Here is a 19,200-nt window from a genome sequence, read left to right on the forward strand (position 1 = left end):
CATACTATTAATGATGCTGTTCTGTTTTCTCATACAGAGTCACAAATCATTCATTTATTACTATATTTTTTATTTATTTTTATAATTTTGTTCACTTTGATTTTTATCATAATTTTCATTTTATATTGTTATCTGTATTGTATTATACTTATGATAGTATCGAGATTTACTACACATTATTCACAGTTGCACATACTACACACAACCTCGATATTAATTCTACATCACTATTTTATATATTTTTTTGAGTATTACACATTTTGTGCACTATTAGTATCACTATTTTAAGGAATTGGTGCGCCCTTTATATTCAATCTTTCATCTTACTATCTGAAAGATACCTGAGCAGCAATTTCTGAAGGCAAATAAATTCCTCCGGGAGCTGAGAGGAACTTAGAGGGCACTGTATGTGACGCTATAGAGGCTTGGGACGTTTGAGGAGAAAGCTGTGGCATTGCCTGAACAGCATCATCCTGAGACACATAAGGCATAGAGGGCAATAATTTATCATTTCACTCTAATGTTCTAGATAAACATGTAGAATAATAAAAAAATAAAAAATAAAAAAAACCATTAAGCATCTAAAAACAAAAAACAGATGCCTGAACCATATACTAGTTTGCACAAAACAAAAATTGTTGAAATAAAAAGGAAAATAATTTTTTTCAGAAAACTGTCCCTTTAAGACAAGTCTTCGGTAACTCAGAGCAAAGTATGAAGTCAAATTAAAAAAAAGCAAAAAGCAGAGCCTTAGCTTGTAGCCACAATTAAACAAACAACAAAGAGCTCTACAACTCAGCAAAAGCTGAGGTACCCTACCGTACTCCAAAAGTTTGCACTGCTCACAAACGCTTCTCAATTTCACAGACAGACCTGAGGCTGCTCTCTCGCAAAACACTGAATTCACAACGCAACACTGCTCTAGAGTGAAAGAGAAGCGTGTCACATGACCGACTTCAGTAGGAACTGCACAAACTAAAAAGCGTGCGTTCCTACCGAAGCAAAGTGTAATAAAATTAAAAGTCTGCCTCACACAGTTTAAGAGCATCAAAAAGTCCATAAACAAACACTAACACAGTGAATCCGATAAAGTCTCACAATATGTCACATACAGTGTAGCCTGCACACTGCCCATTACATACTGACCATAAAGGATTTACTAATGTCCCATTTATATTGCTGCAGCAATAAATAAGAACTAAAGTGCAAGTCTCCCTTAACTTGAAGACAAAAAGAACTTACCTGCAGTCTAGCTGTCCGGCAGGAAGACAGCTCACAAGGCGTGAAAGGACACAAACTCCTTACAGAGACCTGTAGAAAAAAGAAAGAACAGAGTAACCAACTCTGGCTTTCTATACCTAGGGCAGCAATATGTTAGGAAACAAAGTAAGCACAACCTTACAACTTCCTAACTGCTTAAAAGCCACCACTACTCTGCTGCAGAGATTGACGTGGACACAGCTAAACCCCAAATCCTTGCTTGCAGAGAAAAGTATCCAAAAAAGTAAATTAATTTCTTCAGACACCAAACATCACCTCCTCCATTGACAGAGGCAAAGAGAATGACTGGGGACTATAGGTAGGGGAGTGACATTTAACAGCTTTGCTGTGGTGCTCTTTGCCTCCTCCTGCTGGCCAGGAGTTATATTCCCACTAGTAATTTAATGACGTTGTGGACTCTCCATATATTAGGAAAGAAAACAATATTCAGGGGTCTGTGTGCGACTATTCTCTTTTTGTTCTTGAGCTTATACCCAGCAGTATTTGTTCTACTCACACAAGTGCTGATCCATTCTGGTAATGCGGCAGCTCCTCTGGTTCTGCTGAAATAAACTGATCCGCACTCACTGTATCAATTAGATGCAAACCTCTAGACACCCTAAAGAGATATAAACCACACGATAATGTCACAGTTTGCGTCTGGTGAAAAAATACCAAAAGTTATTAAAAAAGGACCCAGTGTTTTATCAGATTCTGCTCCCTCTGACTGCGCATGCTCTGTATGATGTAATCACACTCCACATATGTTAAATAGGAATGTGTGGAATGTGATTATGTTAATCAGCCGCATGGGCATTTAGAGGGAGCAGATTCTGACAAGGAAGTTCTGTCGGATCTTGCTGCGGCTATGAGATGCATGCATGCGCTGTGGAAATTGAATACTGTAAAACAAATGAAAAGTTGAAAAGTGCATATATATATATATATATATATATATATATATATATATACATATACATATACATATACACATATATATATATACATATATATATATATATATACACATACACATATACACACACACACACCATAGTTTCACAGTGAAGAAAAATACGATGATGGGCATCATATTTTTCATCACTGTGACAAGTCATTGAAGAGTGTGTGTGTGTGTGTGTGTGTGTGTATATGCGCGATATGGCGATCTTAATGTCAGCACCCCTGTAAACCCCATAAGCCCCATCAGCTCCCACTGTAACCCCGCACCCCCTGAAGCCCCCTGTAACCTACATAATACCATCAGCTCCCACTGTAACCCCCAATAAGCACCCCCTTTACCATCATAAGCACCGCCTGTAACCACCATCAGCCCCCAACCCACATAAGTCCCAGCGCACCCCCCTCCCTGTAACCCGCATCAGCCACATCGCTCCCCAGTAAGTTAGCTCAATCTCGCAAGGCAGGCACGGCAAGCCGGCGGCCCTCCTGTACGTCATAGGTGAAGTCAAAGGGGGCGGAGCTAAAAAACATAATTTATGCTTACCTGATAAATTCCTTTCTTCTGTAGTGTGATCAGTCCACGGGTCATCATTACTTGTGGGATATTAACTGCTCCCCTACAGGAAGTGCAAGAGGATTCACCCAGCAGAGTTGCTATATAGCTCCTCCCCTCTACGTCACCTCCAGTCATTCGACCAAGGACCAACGAGAAAGGAAAAGCCAAGGGTGAAGTGGTGACTGGAGTATAAATTAAAAAATATTTACCTGCCTTAAAAACAGGGCGGGCCGTGGACTGATCACACTACAGAAGAAAGGAATTTATCAGGTAAGCATAAATTATGTTTTCTCCTGTTAAGTGTGATCAGTCCACGGGTCATCATTACTTGTGGGATACCAATACCAAAGCAAAAGTACACGGATGACGGGAGGGATAGGCAGGCTCTTTATACAGAAGGAACCACTGCCTGAAGAACCTTTCTCCCAAAAATAGCCTCCGAGGAAGCAAAAGTGTCAAATTTGTAAAATTTGGAAAAAGTATGAAGCGAAGACCAAGTTGCAGCCTTGCATATCTGTTCAACAGAGGCCTCATTCTTAAAGGCCCAAGTGGAAGCCACAGCTCTAGTGGAATGAGCTGTAATTCTTTCAGGAGGCTGCTGTCCAGCAGTCTCATAAGCTAAACGAATTATGCTACGAAGCCAAAAAGAGAGAGAGGTAGCAGAAGCTTTTTGACCTCTCCTCTGACCAGAGTAAACGACAAACAGGGAAGACGTTTGTCGAAAATCTTTAGTTGCCTGTAAATAAAATTTAAGGGCACGAACTACATCCAGATTGTGCAAAAGACGTTCCTTCCTCGAAGAAGGATTTGGGCACAAGGATGGAACAACAATCTCCTGATTGATATTCCTGTTAGTGACTACCTTAGGTAAGAACCCAGGCTTAGTACGCAGAACTACCTTATCCGAGTGAAAAATCAAATAAGGAGAATCACAATGTAAGGCTGATAACTCAGAGACTCTTCGAGCCGAGGAAATAGCCATTAAAAATAGAACTTTCCAAGATAACAACTTTATATCAATGGAATGAAGGGGTTCAAACGGAACACCCTGTAAAACGTTAAGAACAAGGTTTAAACTCCATGGTGGAGCCACAGCTTTAAACACAGGTTTAATCCTGGCCAAAGCCTGACAAAAAGCCTGAACGTCTGGAACTTCTGACAGACGCTTGTGTAACAGAATGGACAGAGCTGAGATCTGTCCCTTTAAGGAACTAGCGGATAACCCCTTTTCTAAACCTTCTTGTAGAAAAGACAATATCCTAGGAATCCTAACCTTACTCCAAGAGTAACCTTTGGATTCGCACCAATATAGGTATTTACGCCATATTTTATGGTAAATCCTTCTGGTAACAGGCTTCCTAGCCTGTATTAAGGTATCAATAACTGACTCAGAAAAACCACGCTTTGATAAGATCAAGCGTTCAATTTCCAAGCAGTCAGCTTCAGAGAAGTTAGATTTTGATGTTTGAAAGGACCCTGAATCAGAAGGTCCTGTTTCAGAGGTAACGACCAAGGTGGACAGAATGACATGTCCACCAGATCTGTATACCAAGTCCTGCGTGGCCATGCAGGCACTATTAGAATCACTGATGTTTTCTCCTGTTTGATTCTGGCAATCAATCGAGGAAGCATCGGGAAAGGTGGAAACACATAAGCCATCCTGAAGGTCCATGGTGCTGTCAAGGCATCTATCAGGACCGCTCCCGGATCCCTGGATCTGGACCCGTAGCGCAGAAGCTTAGCGTTCTGTCGAGACGCCATGAGATCTATCTCTGGTTTGCCCCAACGTCGAAGTATTTGGGCAAAGACCTCTGGATGAAGTTCCCACTCCCCCGGATGAAAAGTCTGACGACTTAAGAAATCCGCCTCCCAGTTCTCCACTCCCGGGATGTGGATTGCTGACAGGTGGAAAGAGTGAGACTCTGCCCAGCGAATTATCTTTGATACTTCCATCATAGCTAGGGAGCTTCTTGTCCCTCCCTGATGGTTGATGTAAGCTACGGTCGTGATGTTGTCCGACTGAAACCTGATGAACCCCGAGTTGTCAACTGGGGCCAAGCCAGGAGTGCATTGAGAACTGCTCTCAATTCCAGAATGTTTATTGGCAGGAGACTCTCCTCCTGACTCCATTGTCCCTGAGCCTTCAGAGAATTCCAGACGGCACCCCAACCTAGAAGGCTGGCGTCTGTTGTTACAATTGTCCAGTCTGGTCTGCTGAATGGCATCCCCCTGGACAGATGTGGCCGAGAAAGCCACCATAGAAGAGAATTTCTGGTCTCTTGATCCAGATTCAGAGAAGGGGACAAGTCTGAGTAATCCCCATTCCACTGACTTAGCATGCACAGTTGCAGTGGTCTGAGGTGTAAGCGTGCAAAGGGTACTATGTCCATTGCCGCTACCATTAAGCCGATTACCTCCATGCATTGAGCCACTGACGGGTGTTGAATGGAATGAAGGGTGCGGCAAGCACTTTGAAGTCTTGTTAGCCTGTCCTCTGTCAGGTAAATCTTCATTTCTACAGAATCTATAAGAGTCCCCAGGAAGGGAACTCTTGTGAGTGGAACGAGTGAACTTTTCTTTTCGTTCACCTTCCATCCATGTGACCTTAGAAATGCCAGTACTAACTCTGTATGAAACTTGGCAGTTTGAAAGCTTGAAGCTTGTATCAAAATGTCGTCTAGGTATGGAGCTACCGAGATTCCCCGCGGTCTTAGAACCGCCAGAAGAGCACCCAGAACCTTTGTGAAGATTCTTGGAGCTGTAGCCAATCCGAATGGAAGAGCCACAAACTGGTAATGCCTGTCTAGGAAGGCAAACCTTAGGTACCGGTAATGATCTTTGTGAATCGGTATGTGAAGGTAAGCATCTTTTAAATCTACAGTGGTCATGTACTGACCCTCTTGGATCATAGGTAAAATTGTCCGAATAGTCTCCATCTTGAACGATGGAACTCTTAGGAATTTGTTTAGTATCTTTAAGTCCAGGATTGGTCTGAAAGTTCCCTCTTTTTTGGGAACCACAAACAGATTTGAGTAAAACCCTTGTCCCTGTTCCGACCGTGGAACTGGATGGATTACTCCCATTAACAAGAGCTCTTGTACGCAGCGTAGAAACGCCTCTTTCTTTGTCTGGATTGTTGACAACCTTGACAGATGAAATCTCTCTCTTGGAGGAGAGTATTTGAAGTCCAGAAGGTATCCCTGAGATATTATCTCTAGCGCCCAGGGATCCTGGACATCTCTTGCCCAAGCCTGGGTGAAGAGAGAAAGTCTGCCCCCCACTAGATCCGATCCCGGATCGGGGGCCCTCAATTCATGCTGTTTTAGGGGCAGCAGCAGGTTTCCTGGCCTGCTTGCCCTTGTTCCAGGACGACTGGTTAGGTTTCCAGCCTTGTCTGTAGCGAGCAGCAGCTCCTTCCTGTTTTGGTGCAGAGGAAGTTGATGCTGCTCCTGCTTTGAAATTACGAAAGGAACGAAAATTAGACTGTCTAGCCTTAACTTTGGCTTTGTCCTGAGGCAGGGCATGGCCTTTACCTCCTGTAATGTCAGCGATAATCTCTTTCAACCCGGGCCCGAATAAGGTCTGCCCTTTGAAAGGTATATTAAGCAATTTAGACTTAGAAGTAACATCAGCTGACCAGGATTTTAGCCACAGAGCCCTGCGTGCCTGAATGGCGAATCCTGAATTCTTCGCCGTAAGTTTAGTTAAATGTACTACGGCCTCCGAAATGAATGAATTAGCTAGTTTAAGGACTCTAAGCCTGTCCGTAATGTCGTCCAGAGTAGCTGAACTAATGTTCTCTTCCAAAGACTCAATCCAGAATGCCGCTGCAGCCGTGACCAGCGCAATGCATGCAAGGGGTTGCAATATAAAACCTTGTTGAACAAACATTTTCTTAAGGTAACCCTCTAATTTTTTATCCATTGGATCTGAAAAAGCACAGCTATCCTCCACCGGGATAGTGGTACGCTTAGCTAAAGTAGAAACTGCTCCCTCCACCTTAGGGACCGTTTGCCATAAGTCCCGTGTGGTGGCGTCTATTGGAAACATTTTTCTAAATATCGGAGGGGGTGAGAACGGCACACCAGGTCTATCCCACTCCTTAGTAACAATTTCAGTAAGTCTCTTAGGTATAGGAAAAACATCAGTACTCGCCGGGTACCGCAAAATATTTATCCAACCTACACATTTTCTCTGGTATTGCAACTGTGTTACAATCATTCAGAGCCGCTAACACCTCCCCTAGTAATACACGGAGGTTTTCCAGCTTAAATTTAAAATTTGAAATATCTGAATCCAGTCTGTTTGGATCAGAACCGTCACCCACAGAATGAAGTTCTCCGTCCTCATGTTCTGCCACCTGTGACGCAGTGTCTGACATGGCCCTAATATTATCAGCGCACTCTGTTCTCACCCCAGAGTGATCACGCTTACCTCTTAGTTCTGGTAATTTAGCCAAAACTTCAGTCATAACAGTAGCCATATCCTGTAATGTGATTTGTAATGGCCGCCCAGATGTACTCGGCGCTACAATCTCACGCACCTCCCGAGCGGGAGATGCAGGTACTGACACGTGAGGCGAGTTAGTCGGCATAACTCTCCCCTCGTTGTTTGGTGAAATTTGTTCAATTTGTACAGATTGACTTTTATTTAAAGTAGCATCAATACAGTTAGTACATAAATTTCTATTGGGCTCCACTTTGGCATTGCAACAAATGACACAGGTATCTTCCTCTGAATCAGACATGTTTAACACACTAGCAAATAAACTTGCAACTTGGAATACAATTCTATTAGAATATTATTAAAAACGTACTGTGCCTTTAAGAAGCACAGAAGATCTATGACAGTTGAAAATTAATAAATTGAAACAGTTATAGCCTCAATCCTTGTAAACAACACAACTTTAGCAAAGGTTTAATCCCATTAGCAAAAGACAACTAATTCTGAAAGCAGGAAAAAATTACAGAATAAACGTTTTTTATCTCAGTCAACTATAATCTCACAGCTCTGCTGAGAGAAATTACCTCCCTCAAAATAAGTTTTGAAGACCCCTGAGTTCTGTAGAGATGAACCGGATCATGCAGGAAATACAATGAGCTGCTGACTGAAATTTCTGATGCGTAGCAAAAGCGCCAAAAAACGGCCCCTCCCCCTCACACACAGCAGTGAGAGAGAACAGAAACTGTCAGAAAAAAGATTAAACAACTGCCAAGTGGAAAAATAGTGCCCAAACATTTATTCACTCAGTACCTCAGCAAATGAAAACGATTTTACATTCCAGCAAAAACGTTAAACATAATTTCTTATTTATTAAAAAGCTTTATGTACTTCTTACAGTGTAATTCTAGTGAAGTACCATTCCCCAGAATACTGAAGTGTAAAGTATACATACATGACATTATATCGGTATGGCAGGATTTTCTCATCAATTCCATTGTCAGAAAATAAAAGCTGCTACATACCTCTATGCAGATTCATCTGCCCGCTGTCCCCTGATCTGAAGTTTACCTCTCCTCAGATGGCCGAGAAACAGCAATATGATCTTAACTACTCCGGCTAAAATCATAGTAAAACTCTGGTAGATTCTTCTTCAAACTCTGCCAGAGAGGTAATAACACACTCCGGTGCTATTTTAAAATAACAAACTTTTGATTGAAGATATAAAACTAAGTATAATCACCATAGTCCTCTCACACATCCTATCTAGTCGTTGGGTGCAAGAGAATGACTGGGAGTGACGTAGAGGGGAGGAGCTATATGCAGCTCTGCTGGGTGAATCCTCTTGCACTTCCTGTTGGGGAGGAGTAATATCCCAGAAGTAATGATGACCCGTGGACTGATCACACTTAACAGAAGAAATCTCACTCTCAACACCACCAAGAACATTAGAGTGAAGCTAATTGGTCAGATACAGAAAACGGATTTATGATTCAGATGGAGCAGCAATTCAAAACATTTATATTATCAAGTTAGATGTTCTCTTGGTATCCTTTGTTGATGAATAAACCTAGGTAAGTTTAGGAGCAACTGATTGGTTGCTGCACTAGTCATTGGGTCACCCATGTGTTTAGCTATACGCCATTAGTGCCCGTACATAAATCATTAAAGGGATACAAAGTCAAAATGCAATTCCGTGGTTTAGATAGAGCCTGTGATCTTTAACAAATTTCGCATTTACTTCTTTAAAGAAATGATTATTTGATTCTCTTGGTATCTTATTAGGTAGTCTCTGCACGTGTTGTGAGCCCTATATGGCAGCAGGGTTTGTAACAATGTTATCATAATGGTATATGAACACTAGAGGGCAGCAATCTGCTTAAAGGGACATTGCAGACAAAATTTAAATGCACATAAATTAATTTAAAGGGACAGTACACTGTAAAATTGTTTTTCCATAAATGTATTTTAAATGACTTGTTATATCAACTGCAGAGTATAAAATATTTGAGAAATTGCATTTTCGGGTTTATTTGTGTATATGAAGTAGCTGGTTTTGTGCTTTGAAACCACAGCCTATTACAATGGGTTGAGCTTCAGGTAATATCAGATCTCATTATGTTATCACTTTGTGTACACAGACTTGCTCCCTTATCTTATACTTGTCTGGAACACCAAAGCTCAATACATAGAGAGAACAATGGAAACTTATTATTTTATTACTTAACTATCATGTCCCCACTGAGGGTGTAATCTCTTCTGCTGGCTGTGTTTACTTAGGCTTGTCAATAGCGTATACGCCAGAATCAAAACTTTCAGTATAGGTTGGGAAACCACAAGCTAAATCAGCTATTTCAAATGCTGAAATATGAGTAAAGGAGCTACTTGCAACCAATACACTCTAGCAGGTAAAAAGGATCATTGGGAATAATTTAAAGGGGAGAAAGTTTTTGGGTGAACTGTCCCTTTAAATGTTGCCACTTTACAGATCATTAGTTAGGCCTCATCTATTGTGTGCAGTTCTGGAGGCCATATCTTCAGGATATAAATTATTATCATTTATTTGTATAGCGCCGCCAAATTCCGTAGCGCTGGGTACAATGATAGGGGTATACAATGACAAATATTTGTGATAAAATACAAAACATAACAAAACAAATCTGGTACAGGAGGAAGAGGGCCCTGCTCCGGAGAGCTCACAGTCTATAGGTTTAGGGTGCAAAGACATAAGGTTGGGGGTAGCTTGTCACATCGGTTGTAGTTGCAGCAGTGAGTCAGGCAGTTAATGTATTAGTTTGGTTCGGATGAGGAATGGAGGAGAGATGGTAAGCCTCTCTAAATAGGTGGGTTTTCAAGGAGCGTCTGAAGCTATACAAGGTTGGAGACAGTCTTATGGAGCAGGTAGAGAGTTCCAGAGGACAGGAGCAGCACGTGCAAAGTCTTCGAGGCGGGAGTGGGACGTAGAGAGATAACAGGAGTGTAGAGACGTAGGTCACGATGAGAGAGGAAATATAGTTGGGAGTTAGACTCTTGAGTGCTTTGTAAGTTAGGGTTAATACTTTAAATTGTATTCTGGAGTGTATGGGGAGCCAGTGTAGAGACTGGCAGAATGGAGCAGCTGATGTAGATCGGCGACTTAGGTGGACGAGTCTAGCTGAAGCATTCATAATAGTTTGGAGGGAGGAGAGGTGGTGTTTTGGAAGGCCATTTAGGAGTAGATTATTGCAATAATCAATGCGTGACAAAATGAGGGAATGAATAAGTATTTTTTTATTTTTTTTTAGAGTAAGGAAGGGACGAATTCTGGAAATGTTACGTAGGTGTGAACGGCAGGATTTGGTAAGTGCTTGTATATGTGGGTTGAATGTGAGTTCTGAGTCTAGTGTGACCCCAAGACAGCGGACCTGGGGTGAGGTGTTGAGAATACAGTCTCCAACCGTCAGAGAAATGTCAGGTGTTGGATGTCTCGAAGAGGGGGGAATAAGAAGCAGCTTAGTTTTGGACAGATTGAGTTGGGAGGTAGTGTGAAGACATCCAAGAGGAAATTGCAGATAGGCAGTTGGAAATCTGGTTGAGTAAAGAGGGAGAGAGAGATATCAAGAGAGGAAAGATAGATTTGGGTATCATTAGCATATAGGTGGTACTGGAATCCAAAAGGAGGCTATAAGTTTTCCAAGGCAGGATGTATAGAGAGAGAAAAGCAAGGGGCCCAAGACAGAGCCTTGCGGTACTGAGAGAGGCATAGGATCACAAGATATGTTGTTAAAGGAAACTGAAAACGAGCGTTTTGAGAGATATGAGGCAAACCAGGAGAGGGCTGTGTCTCGGATGCCAAATTAATGTAGTATTTTTAGGAGGAGAGGATGGTCAACTGTGTCAAAGGCAGCGGACAGGTCAAGAAGAATTAGTAAAGGAGTAGTGGCCCTTTGCTTTAGCTGATAACAGGTCATTTGTTACTTTAGCAAGAGCGGTTTTCTGTTGAGTGTTTAGGGCGGAAACAAGATTGTAGTGGATCAAGTAAGGAGTTGTGAGAAATTGAGTTAGCCGATTAGAGACTAGTTGTTCCAATAATTTTGAAGCAAAGGGAAGTAAGGAGACCGGTCTATAGTTAGAAGGCGTGGAGGGGTCAAGCGAGAACTTTTTTAGGATTAGTATGATTGAGGCATGCTTGAATGTGTCAGGAAATGTGCCAGTGGTGAGAGATTGGTTAAAGAGATGAGTTAGGGTAGGGGTTAGTGAAGCAGAGAGAGAGGGAATAAGTCGTGAAGGAAAAGGGTAAAGTGGGCAGGTTGTGAGATGAGCCAAGGATAGGAGTACAGAGACTACTTCCTTTGTTACAGGAGGGAAGTAGCATAGAGTTTTGTTCATAAAAGGGGTGGGTAGGATTGATGGTTTTGAGGGGTGTGAGGTGCAGATATCTTTTCTAATGGTGTCAATTTTATTTTTTAAGTGATCAGCAATAATCTGAACAATGAGGTTGGTAGTGGGCGGGGGGGCAGGCGGACGTAGAAGGGAGTTAAAGGTTGAGAACAGCTTTCTGGGGTTGGATGCATGAGATGACACAAGGGAGGAGAAATAGACTTGTTTGGCCAGGCTGAGTGCAGATTTGTAGGACTTAAGGATGAATTTATAATGCTGGAAATCAGCACAGGTGCATGATTTCCTCCATTGCCGTTTATATAAATAAACTTGAATCTGAGCAAAGGAGGCTACCAAAATGCTACATGGTCTAAAAATGAAAAACGTACCAGCAGAGGCTCAATGACTTAAATATGTATAGCTTACAGAAGAGAAGGAGGTGATATGATAACAACATAAAAATATATTAAAGTGCTTAGTAAAACTGAGGCTGTGAGTATTTTATATACTGCACAAAGGAAAATTCAAGAACAAGGGGTCATGATCTCAAGCTGAAGGGTAGTATATTCATGAGTAATTCACTGAAGCTTATTTATAGAAAGGGTAATGGATTCATGGAATAAACTTCCACAAGAGGTGGAAATGACTAACACTGTGGGGGACTTTAAGAATGCCTGGGATAAGCATAAGGCTATCCTATGTACTAATTAATGCATGGGATAAGCATAAAGCTATCCTACGTACTAATTAATGCCTGAGATAAGCATAAAGCTATCCTACGTACTAATTAATGCCTGAGATAAGCATAAAGCTATCCTACGTACTAATTAATGCCTGAGATAAGCATAAGGCTATCCTATGTACTAATTAATGCCTGGGATAAGCATAAAGCTATCCTACGTACTAATTAATGCCTGAGATAAGCATAAAGCTATCCTACGTACTAATTAATGCCTGAGATAAGCATAAGGCTATCCTACGTACTAATTAATGCCTGAGATAAGCATAAGGCTACCCTACGTACTAATTAATGCCTGAGACCCAGAGACATAACTTTTTTTCACTTTCTGCGATGAGATTTTTTTAGTGAAAATTTTTCTGCAGGTCATTTTTGAATAAAATAAATTTGTCAGTTACACTAAAGCACCAGATCAATTGCAATGTGTTGGTTAACTGGAGAATAAAGCAATACGTATGTACTAATTAATGCCTGAGATAAGCATAAGGCTATCCTACATACTGATTAATGTCTGGGATAAGCATAAGGCTATCCTACGTACTAATTACAAATGGACATTAAACACATCTTCTAATGATCCCTAAAACCTACTTTTTCTTAATAAATAAAAAAAAATAACTGCTGTCTATTTTATATGTTCCTCTTACCCCAAACTGTTGAAGGAGATTGTTTTGAAGTACAGCATTGATCCAGTGCTTGAGTGTCCTATGTAAGCTGCCATATTGTGACATACATAGCAGGGGCACAGTAGTCACATGCTCATGATGCAGTCATGTGACACACACACAGCTACATTACATACAGTATACTTAGAGAATCACATCTGTTTTGCAGAGTATGAGCTGCAGTCAGAGTATAAATGTATTATATTTCCTAATTTATGTATATACACATATTATGCATCAGAACGTAAATAAAATGCTTATTAAGTACTGTTTTTATGTTTCTAACTCCCCCCAAAGTTTTATGCTTCAAAATGCCCACAAGTTTTATGTTGTAAGAAAAGCCGCTTGCAGTGCAGGACTGTAGGCACCATTATCAGTGTAAATCATTTGTAACCTCGGTGAGATGGAGTCTGACGCTGCATATACTCTCCGTGCAGAAGATTTCTGCTTTTCAAGACCTCTACTCCTGTTAAATCACTAAGGGCTGACAGTTGTACAAGCTAAGTGATCGTTTATCAATGATCGTCTGCATGGGATCAGATCGCACTGCTATATAATGCAGGATCAGATTGCACTGCTATATAATGCAGGATCAGATCGCACTGCTATATAATGCAGACGATCATTGATAAACGATAGCTAAGCTTTTACAACGTCACAGCCTCCACCTCATGGAGGTTACAAATGATTTACACTGATAATAGTGCCTGTGTTCTGTAATGTTCTCCGACCACTTAACATTTTCCTAACTATGGCCACACCTACAAAAAACTTTCAAAGACAGTTGTGCACGCTTACGCTCACTGCCAAAGTCGTAAAATATTACAGAACACGCCTACAATAAACTTGCAAATTACACTAAAGAGCACGCATGCACTTACTGCCAAAGTCGTAAAATATTACAGAACCGGTACGTCCACAATTTTGGCACTAGCTGCGGACATCTAAATACCAGTGCCAAAAAATGGCTTAGTACTCAATATTATTGTACGGATTTGTTTGATTAAATGAGTAAACGTTTATCATTAAAACAGACAATAATATACAGGTAGCCCTCAGTTTACGCCGGGGTTAGGTTCCAGAAGGAATGGTTGTAAATTGAAACCGTTGTAAATGGAAACCCAGTTTATAATGTAAATCAATGGGAAGTGAGGGAGATAGGTTCCAGGCCCCTTTCAAAATTGTCATAAGTAACACCTAATACATTATTTTTAAAGCTTTGAAATGAAGACTTTAAATGCTAAACAGCATTATAAACCTAATAAAATAACACAACACAGAATATATAATTAAACAAAGTTAAATGAACAAAAACATTTGCTAAACAGCATTTTAAACCTAATAAAATAATCACACAACACAGACTTCACTTGCATTTTTCCGCAAACAATTCTTTCTATGCATTCCAATCTGGACTGATTTATAGGCAGGAAGATCTTGTTCCTTTGAAATCTGCTCGATAGCTCAGGTCTGGTTAAACTGATTAATTTCAGCTTGCTTGGCTTTGCTGCAACACAAGCAGACAACTTCACCAACTGGCTATTTTAATAAATGCACTGCTTCTCAATGCTTTTCAATAGCAGTCACATGACTGGATAAAAAGGTTGTTATTCTGAAACAATGTAAATTGAACCGTTGTAAAATGAGGGCCACCTGTAAATAGTTACAAACACTACATTTCATGAAAGGTAATGTTTGTAACAATTTATTTTATGTCTGATATAGCTATAATTTTTATTAGAAGCATTTTTGTGAACAAAAGTATATTACAGAAGTGCTTTTATTCAAAATTAAAATGCTTCAAGTGGATTCCAAATTTTGTCTGGAATGTCCCTTTAAGACACTTGCACATAACTGAACCTACTTAAAAGGGCCATGATACCCAAATGTTGAAACACCTGAAAGTGATGCAGGATAGCTGTAAAAAGCATTCAAGAAAATATCACCTGAACATCTCTATGTAAAAAAGAAAGTTATTTTACCTCAAAATATCCTAAGTATTCCCACCCCATTATAAAGGACTTTAAAGTGATGGTAAAGTTATCTTCATGTCGATCCAGTATAGCATTATGTGTGTAAAATCACTATAAGTTTCATTCATCCTATTTTATATATATTCGTATAAAGTTATCACCTTTATAAATCAATTTCTATACGTACCCAAATTCAACCCATATAATATTGTATATATATATATATATACATATACACACATTTATTATTATTATTTTTTTTCTTTTGATCACGTTTTTATCTAAACTAATTGAAATTACGGCCATTAGGCGACAGTCACTCCATGTCATTCGCCCCTTTAGTCATCAGCGCATGTGCTATTAAAAAAAAATTCTTTAGATTGGAATCCATGCACGCTCCCGTTTCGCACATGCGTCCTACTTCCAGGTAGAAATCCCAAACTATGTATGAAAGCTGCATCGCTGATTAGTGCATGCACAGTGTAATGCCGCATTGTGAACACGCTTTCGAAAGACTTATAAAAAAAAAGAAAAATTAGCGACTACATTATGGTAAGATTAAGAAATGCATGGCTATCTTCAATAAGTCTAAACTTTACCTTCACTTTAAGCAGCAAATCAGTATGCCTGTCCCGGGACATGCAAGGGAGCGAGCCTCATGCACACTCATGTTATTTCCCTATTCAGTTTAAGGAGGTTTACTATGAAATCTCATGAGAGATTAGTGACATCGCATGAGATCACAGTAAAAGCGATCATGACCTCAGCACGGTTGATGCTGATTGGCTGCCGTTTATTTCCTACTTTTTTTTTTTTTTTTTTACATGCAGCAGGACAGTAACTGAAATATAAATCTTTACACAGGACTCTGGTGAGCTGAGGAAATTGTGAGGTAAAATATCTTCCATTTTTTTACATAAAGATGCTCAGGTAATATTTTCCTGTCAGCGTTTTACAGGTATACTGCATCAGGATCAAGTGATTTAGCACATGAGTATTATGTCCCTTTAAGAATGCTCTTAAGCAAAGTGTACCAAGATAATTAAGTACAATTAATAGAAATTAGACTAGTTTATAAAATAACAAGCTCAGTCTGACAGAAGTCTGATAATGGCACAACATTCTTGTCCAACCTGAGCTGCAGGGGCCACAACCCGGCCCTACACAGCATTTTATCTTGTTTTTGCCTTCTCCAAACGTCATATCTCCTCATTCTGACATGGTCCACAATGTGATCCTGTGGTACAATAAGGTTACAGTACATTACATGAGAACCCCCTGACTTACAGCACAATGTGACCCTGTGGTACAATAAGGCTACAGTACACTACATGAGAACCCCCTGACTTACAGCACAATGTGACCATGTGGTACAATAAGGCTACAGTACACTACATGAGAACCCCCTGACTTACAGCACAATGTGACCCTGTGGTACAATAAGGCTACAGTACATTACATGAGAACCCCCTGACTTACAGCACAATGTGACCCTGTGGTACAATAAGGCTACAGTACATTACCTGAGAACCCCCTGACTTACAGCACAATGTGACCCTGTGGTACAATAAGGCTACATTACATGAGAAGCCCCTGACTTACAGCACAATGTGACCCTGTGGTACAATAAGGTTACAGTACATTACATGAGAACCCCCTGACTTACAGCACAATGTGACCCTGTGGTACAATAAGGCTACATTACATGAGAACCCCCTGACTTACAGCACAATGTGACCCTGTGGTACAATAAGGTTACAGTACATTACATGAGAACCCCCTGACTTACAGCACAATGTGACCCTGTGGTACAATAAGGCTACAGTACATTACCTGAGAACCCCCTGACTTACAGCACAATGTGACCCTGTGGTACAATAAGGCTACATTACATGAGAACCCCCTGACTTACAGCACAATGTGACCCTGTGGTACAATAAGGCTACAGTACATTACATGAGAACCCCCTGACTTACAGCACAATGTGACCCTGTGGTACAATAAGGTTACAGTACACTACATGAGAACCCCCTGACTTACAGCACAATGTGACCCTGTGGTACAATAAGACTACAGTACATTACATGAGAACCCCCTGACTTACAGCACAATGTGACCCTGTGGTACAATAAGGCTACACTACATTACATGAGAACCCCCTGACTTACAGCACAATGTGACCCTGTGGTACAATAAGGCTACAGTACATGAGAAGCCCCTGACTTACAGCACAATGTGACCCTGTGGTACAATAAGGTTACAGTACATTACATGAGAACCCCCTGACTTACAGCACAATGTGACCCTGTGGTACAATAAGGCTACATTACATGAGAAGCCCCTGACTTACAGCACAATGTGACCCTGTGGTACAATAAGGTTACAGTACATTACATGAGAACCCCCTGACTTACAGCACAATGTGACCCTGTGGTACAATAAGGCTACAGTACATTACATGAGAACCCCCTGACTTACAGCACAATGTGACCCTGTGGTACAATAAGGCTACAGTACACTACATGAGAACCCCCTGACTTACAGCACAATGTGACCCTGTGGTACAATAAGACTACAGTACATTACATGAGAACCCCCTGACTTACAGCACAATGTGACCATGTGGTACAATAAGGCTACATTACATGAGAAGCCCCTGACTTACAGCACAATGTGACCCTGTGGTACAATAAGGCTACAGTACATTACATGAGAACCCCCTGACTTACAGCACAATGTGACCCTGTGGTACAATAAGGCTACAGTACATTACCTGAGAACCCCCTGACTTACAGCACAATGTGACCCTGTGGTACAATAAGGCTACATTACATGAGAACCCCCTGACTTACAGCACAATGTGACCCTGTGGTACAATAAGGTTACAGTACATGAGAACCCCCTTACAGCACAATGTGACCCTGTGGTACAATAAGGCTACAGTACATTACATGAGAACCCCCTGACTTACAGCACAATAAGGCTACAGTACATTACCTGAGAACCCCCTGACTTACAGCACAATGTGACCCTGTGGTACAATAAGGCTACATTACATGAGAACCCCCTGACTTACAGCACAATGTGACCCTGTGGTACAATAAGGTTACAGTACATGAGAACCCCCTTACAGCACAATGTGACCCTGTGGTACAATAAGGCTACAGTACAGTACATGAGAACCCCCTGACTTACAGCACAATAAGGCTACAGTACATTACATGAGAACCCCCTGACTTACAGCACAATGTGACCCTGTGGTACAATAAGGCTACAGTACATTACATAAGAACCCCCTGACTTACAGCACAATGTGACCCTGTGGTACAATAAGACTACAGTACATTACATGAGAACCCCCTGACTTACAGCACAATGTGACCCTGTGGTACAATAAGGCTACAGTACAGTACATGAGAACCCCCTGACTTACAGCACAATAAGGCTACAGTACATTACATGAGAACCCCCTGACTTACAGCACAATGTGACCCTGTGGTACAATAAGGCTACAGTACATTACATAAGAACCCCCTGACTTACAGCACAATGTGACCCTGTGGTACAATAAGGTTACAGTACATTACATGAGAACCCCCTGACTTACAGCACAATGTGACCCTGTGGTACAATAAGGCTACAGTACAGTACATGAGAACCCCCTGACTTACAGCACAATAAGGCTACAGTACATTACATGAGAACCCCCTGACTTACAGCACAATGTGACCCTGTGGTACAATAAGGCTACAGTACATTACATAAGAACCCCCTGACTTACAGCACAATGTGACCCTGTGGTACAATAAGACTACAGTACATTACATGAGAACCCCCTGACTTACAGCACAATGTGACCCTGTGGTACAATAAGGCTACACTACATTACATGAGAACCCCCTGACTTACAGCACAATGTGACCCTGTGGTACAATAAGGCTACAGTACACTACATGAGAACCCCCTGACTTACAGCACAATGTGACCCTGTGGTACAATAAGACTACAGTACATTACTTGAGAACCCCCTGACTTACAGCACAATGTGACCCTGTGGTACAATAAGGCTACAGTACATTACATGAGAACCCCCTGACTTACAGCACAATGTGACCCTGTGGTACAATAAGGCTACAGTACATTACATGAGAACCCCCTGACTTACAGCACAATGTGACCCTGTGGTACAATAAGACTACAGTACATTACATGAGAACCCCCTGACTTACAGCACAATGTGACCCT

At 41.1% G+C, this 19,200-nt stretch overlaps 1 protein-coding gene across 2 annotated transcripts in view; it reads right to left on the reverse strand.

Annotated features, from left to right (window-relative positions):
• Nucleotides 1–19,200, reverse strand: part of LOC128659721 (P2X purinoceptor 7) — a 73,365-nt gene that overhangs the window by 32,211 nt on the left and 21,954 nt on the right. Inside the window, exons 1-2 of one of the 2 annotated variants that reach the window (XM_053713296.1) lie at nucleotides 12,965–13,031; nucleotides 1,778–1,879 (exon numbers count right to left, since the gene is read on the reverse strand). In XM_053713296.1, coding sequence (XP_053569271.1) covers nucleotides 1,778–1,793 — 16 coding nt within the window. In that variant the 5' untranslated portion in view covers nucleotides 1,794–1,879; nucleotides 12,965–13,031. Of the gene's footprint in view, nucleotides 1–1,777; nucleotides 1,880–12,964; nucleotides 13,032–19,200 lie in introns of those variants that run through there. The other variant, XM_053713295.1, reaches the window with a different exon arrangement.

This window comes from Bombina bombina, chromosome 5, assembly GCF_027579735.1.
Source record: "Bombina bombina isolate aBomBom1 chromosome 5, aBomBom1.pri, whole genome shotgun sequence".
NCBI lineage: Eukaryota > Metazoa > Chordata > Amphibia > Anura > Bombinatoridae > Bombina > Bombina bombina.